The sequence below is a fragment of the Nicotiana sylvestris genome, chromosome 8 (assembly GCF_000393655.2).
Source record: "Nicotiana sylvestris chromosome 8, ASM39365v2, whole genome shotgun sequence".
NCBI lineage: Eukaryota > Viridiplantae > Streptophyta > Magnoliopsida > Solanales > Solanaceae > Nicotiana > Nicotiana sylvestris.
Window position 1 is genome coordinate 131,238,619 of NC_091064.1, and position 5,742 is coordinate 131,244,360.

The following is a 5,742-nucleotide window of genomic DNA, read 5'->3' on the forward strand; positions in this document are numbered from 1 at the left end:
TTATCCCTTGATTCCCTCTTCAAAATCTCCCAAAAAGCTCCAAAACGGACTTAGAAATGGTGGAATAACCCAAAAATTTGCGAAGGTAATAATTTACACCTCCAGGCCCAAGCATTTCGCACCTGCGGTCTAGATACCGCTTCTGCAGTCCAAGACGCCGCATCTGCGGTCCTCACTTAAATCCTCAATTGCGCATCTGCGATGCACATTCCGCACCTGCGCCATCGCAGGTGCGGTTCCTCAACCGCTTCTGCGGTTCCTTCCTTCCTTGGCTCCTTCCGCTTGTGCGACTCCAAGCTCATTTTTGTGAGACTGAACCTGCGGTTCCCTAGCCGCAGGTGCGGTTATGACAGCAATGGAACATCTTCAGCTGCCAAAACCAACTTCCAAACTTTCTGCCAACCATCCAAAATCACCTCGAGGCCCCCGGGACCTCAACCAAAAGCACAAAAAAGTCACATATTACCATCCAAACTTATACCACTCTTCAAAACACCTCAAACAACATCGAATCAACAAAATCACATCGAATTCAAGCCTAAGGTTCTAAAATCTTCCGACTTACGCTTTTGATTAAGAAGTCTACCAAACCACATCCGAATGACCTGAAATTTCACACACACATTCAAAGTGACACAACGAACCTACTGCAACTTCTGTAATTCCATTCTGACCCCTATATCAAAATCTCACCTATCAATGGGAAAATGCCAAAATACCATTTTCGCCAATTCAAGCCTAAATCAACTTCGAACCTCCAAAACGTATTACGATCACGCTCCTAAGTCTCAAATCAACTCCTGAAGCAATCCGAACCATCGAAACTCACATCCAAGCCCTTTAACACATAAGTCAACATCCAGTTGAGATTTTCGACTTAAGCTTCCGCAAAAGAGACTAAGTGTCTCAAACCTTACCTAAACCTTTCCGAACCCGATCCAACCAACCCGATCACATATAGAACCAATAAAAAAAGCAATAAGAAGTAGAAATAAGGGAAACAGAGCAGTAACTCATGAAACGACCGGTCAGGTCATTACATCCTCCCCCTCTTAAACAAATGTTCGTCCTCAAACGAGTCCAAAAACATACCTGAAACCTCAAACATGTGAGGATATCTGCTTCGCATCTCTCGCTCGATCTCCCAGGTAGCCTAATCCACGAGCCGATCTCTCTACTGCACTTTTACTGAAGCTATATCCTTTGATCTCAAGTTTTGAACCTGACGCTCCAAAATAGCTGCTGGCTCCACGTCATAAGTCAATTCACCATCTAACTGCACCGTGCTGAAATCCAGAACATGAGATGGATCCCCAATATACTTCTGGAGCATAGAAACATGAAATACCAGATGAACACTCGACAAGCTGGGTGGCAAAGCAAGCTCATAAGCCACCCCTTCCCCAATCCTCTGAAGCACCTCAAAAGGCCCAGTGTACCAAGGACTCAAGTTACCTTTCTTCCCAAATCTCATAACACCCTTCATTGGAGAAACCTTCCATAGAACCTTATCACTAACCATGTAGGACACATCCCGAACCTACCTGTCAGCATAACTCTTTTGTCTCGGTTGCGCTGTACGAAGTCTCTCTGGAATCACATTCACCTTATCTAAAGCATTCTGCACCAAGTATGTCCCCAATAGCCTAGCCTCACCCAGATCAAACTAACCAACTGGAGATCTACACCACGTCCCATACAAAGCCTCATATGGAGCCATCTGAAGCACGCAGATCCCATGACCCTCCAAAATCAATGACACAAGCACGCAGCATGTCATCCAATCTTTGGATAGTGCGCTCGGATTGCCCGTCCGTCTGAGGGTGAAAAGTTGTGCTCAACGCAACTTGAGTACCCAACTCTCGCTGCACAGACCTCCAAAAATGCAAAGTAAACTGAGTGCCCCTATCTGAAATGATGAAAACTGGGACACCATGCAAACAAACAATCTCCTAGATATGGATCTCTGCCAACCTCTCTTGAGAATAGGTAGTACACATAGGAATGAAGTGTGCGGACTTGGTTAGCCGATCCACAATCACCCAAATAGCATCGAACTTCTTCAAAGTCCGTGGGAGCCCAACTAGAAAATCCATAGTGATCCGCTCCCACTTCCACTCTGTAATATCCATCTGTTGAAGCAAGTCACCCGGTCTCTGATGCTCATATTTCACCTGGTTATAATTGAGACACCGAGCTATAAATAATACAATGTCCTTCTTCATTCTCCTCCACCAATAATGCTGTCTCAGATCCTGATACATCTTCGTGGCACCTAGAGGAATGGAATACCACGAGCTATGGGCCTCTCCCAGAATCAACTCCCGAAGCCCATCTAAATTAGGCACACATATCCGGCCATGCATCCTCAACACCCCATCATCACCAATAGTCACATCACGGGCATCATCATGCTGAACTCTGTCCTTAAGGATAAGCAAACGAGGATCATCATACTGGCGCTCTCTAATGCGATCATATAAGGAAGACTGAGAAATCACACAAGCCAATACCTGACTGGTCTCCGAAATATCCAACCTCATGAACCGATTTGCCAAGACTTGAACATCAACTGCAAGAGGTCTCTCCCTAACTGGAATATATGCCAAACTCCCCATACTCACCGGCTTTTGGCTCGAAGCATCGGCCACCACATTGACCTTCCCCGGATGGTACAATATAGTGATATCATAATCCTTTAGAAACTCCAACCATCTCCGCTGCCTCAAAATGAGATCCTTATGCTTGAACAAGTGCTGGATGCTACGATTATCAGTAAACACCTCAAAACACACACCATACAAATAATGCCTCCAAATCTTCAGCGCGTGAACAATGGCAGACAACTCCAAATCATAAACAGGGTAGTTCTTCTCATGGGGCTTCAACTAACGAGAAGCATAAGCAATAACTCTACCCTCCTACATCAACACACACCCAATACCAACTCTCGAAGCATCACAATACACGGTATATGAACCTGAAGTTGATGGAAAAACTAACACTGCAATTGTGGTCAAGGCTATCTTGAGCTTCTCAAAGTTCTTCTCACACTCATCCAACCATACAAATGAAGCACCCTTCTGAGTCAACTTGGTCAAGGGTGATGAGATAGATAAAAATCCTTGAACAAACCGGTGATAATAACCCGCTAAACCAAGAAAGCTACGAATCTCCGTGGCTGAGGACGGTCTAGGCCAACTTTGAACCGCCTCTATCTTCTTAGGATCAACCTAAATACCCTCACTGGATACCACGTGCCCCAAGAAAGCCACTGAACTGAGCCAAAACTCACAATTGGAGAATTTTGCATAAAGCTTCTCCTCCCTCAATCTCTGCAACACAACTCTCAAATGCTCTGCGTGCTCCTCCTAACTACACGAACACACTAGAACATCATCAATGAAGACTATGACAAACAAGTCGAGATAAGGCCGGAACACGTTGTTCATCAAATGGATGAACGTTGTTGGGGCATTGGTCAGCAAAAACGACATCACCAAGAACTCATAATGACCATATCGGGTCCTGAAAGCCATCTAAGGAATACCCAAGTCCCTGATCTTCAACTTGTGATAACCTAAATAGAGATCAATCTTGGAGAACACTCTCGCTCCGTGAAGTTGGTCGAATAAATCATCAATGTGAGGCAAATGATACTTGTTCTTAACTGTTACTTTGTTCAACTACCTATAATCAATGCACATCCTTATTGTGCCATCCTTCTTCTTCACAAATAGAATCGGCGCAGCCCAAGGCAACACACTAGGCCGAATGAAACCCCTATTAAGGAGTTCCTAAAGCTGCTCCTTTAACTCCTTCAACTTTGCTGGTGCCATAGAATACGGCGGATTAGAAATGGGCTAAGTGCCTGGCACCAGGTCAATAGCAAAATCAATATCCCTATCTGTTGGCATGCCCGACAGGTCTGCATGAAACACATCGGGAAAATCCCTCACAATTGGAACAGAATCACTATTGGGAGTCTCTACACCGACGTCCCTCACAAAGGCCAGATACGAAAGACAACCCTTCCCAACCCTATGCTGGGCCTTCAAGACTGAAATTACCCTACTGGGAACATAACTAGTCGAACCTCACCACTCAATCAGTGGCACACCCGGCATAGCTAATGTCACTGTCTTAGCATGACAGTCCAAAATAGCGCATAGCCAATCCATGTCAAAAATAACATCAATATCCACCATACATAACAACAATAGATCCACTCGGGTCTCCAAACCCCCAATAGTCACCACACATGATTGGTACACACGGTCTACAACAACAGCATCGCCCACCAGAGTAGATACATCAACAGGTAAAACAAGGGATTCACGGGGCGTATTCAAAAATTGCGCAAAGTATGATGACAGAAAAGAATAAGTGGAACCTGGATCAAATAGTACAGAGGCATCTCTGTGGCAGACTGAGACAATACTTGTAATAATAGCATCAGAAGCAATGGCATTGGGTCTAGCTGGAATGAATAGAAATGGGCCTGACTGCCACCTAATCGACCTCCCTCTCTAGGGCGACCTCTAGCTGACTGACCTCCACCTCTAGTTGGCTGTATGGGTTGTGGTGAAGTAACTGGCACTAAAGCCGATGGTTGACTCCTCTGCTAAGATGAACCCTCAAGACGACGAGGAGACTGCCTCCAAATATGACCCATCTCTCCACACTCATAGCAACTCTCGGGTGCTAGAGATGGGGACTGAAGGGAACCCCTAGCACCGGAATTACTAGCCGATGCACCTAGCATAGAAGAGCCCTGAAAATGATGGAGCACGGGACAAACTCTGAGCTAGAAGGGCACTAAGTGATGACTGTCCTTGATGAGAATTGTGAGAACCATGACCCAATGACGCCCCATGATAACCTTGGCAAGCTAGCTGAGCATGCCTGAATGGACAGCCTCTGCTATGATGAAATTGACCTCTCGAAGGAGCACCACCATAACAGCCAAATCTTCGATGCCTCTTGGTCTCCCTCTCATCTCGCTCCTGGCGACGAACCGACTTAATCTCATAAGCAATGTCTACAACCTCCTCAAAAGTAGAACTAGACACTTTCTCTTTGGCCATGAGAATACAAAGATGATAAGTGAGGTCATCAACAAACCTCCTAATCCTCTCTCTATCTGTCGGAACCAACCAAATCGCATGGCGAGCTACCTTAGAGAACCTCATCTCATACTGCATCACAATCATCTCTCTCTAACACAACAACTCGAACTGCCTGCGCAGCTCCTCTATACGAGACTGCGGCACATACTTCTCCAAAAAGAGAATGGAGAACTACTACCACGTAACGGGTGCTGCACCAATAGACGCCTCTCAATGGCCTCCCACAAAGTGAAGGCAGCTCTAGAAAATTGAAATGGTAGTGAAAGCGACCCCGCTACTCTCCAGAATACCCATTGTACGAAGAATCCTTTGACCCTTGTCCAAGAAAACATGGGCATCCTCGCCCTCTGCACCACTGAAAGTCGGAGGCTGAAGTCTACCAAACCTCTCCAACCTGCGATGCTCGTCCTCTGGCATGGCAAGAGATACATAGTCCTGAGCAGCTGCAACCGGCTAGACTGGATGTGCCCCCGGTGTCTAAAGTCTCTGCAGAACCTACTCAGGTGTGCAAGAGGCGGGAGTCTGGTTGCCTCCCCCAGCCTCAGAAGCAGCTACGGTTGTAGTAACTAAAAACGCCTGAGCTAGGCCAGTGCATACTGATGACCCGGAATGA

At 46.1% G+C, this 5,742-nt stretch overlaps 1 protein-coding gene across 1 annotated transcript; it reads right to left on the reverse strand.

The window, feature by feature from the left end:
- Window positions 1-1,174: 1,174 nt before the first annotated feature.
- LOC138875682 (uncharacterized) lies at window positions 1,175-5,213 on the reverse strand. The gene is made up of 3 exons (XM_070154540.1): window positions 4,759-5,213; window positions 2,514-2,763; window positions 1,175-1,324 (listed from the first exon to the last, which is right to left on the reverse strand). Exons 1-3 carry the CDS (start codon window positions 5,211-5,213, stop codon window positions 1,175-1,177), a joined length of 855 nt encoding a protein of 284 aa, XP_070010641.1.
- Between the last annotated feature and the right edge of the window lie 529 nt (window positions 5,214-5,742).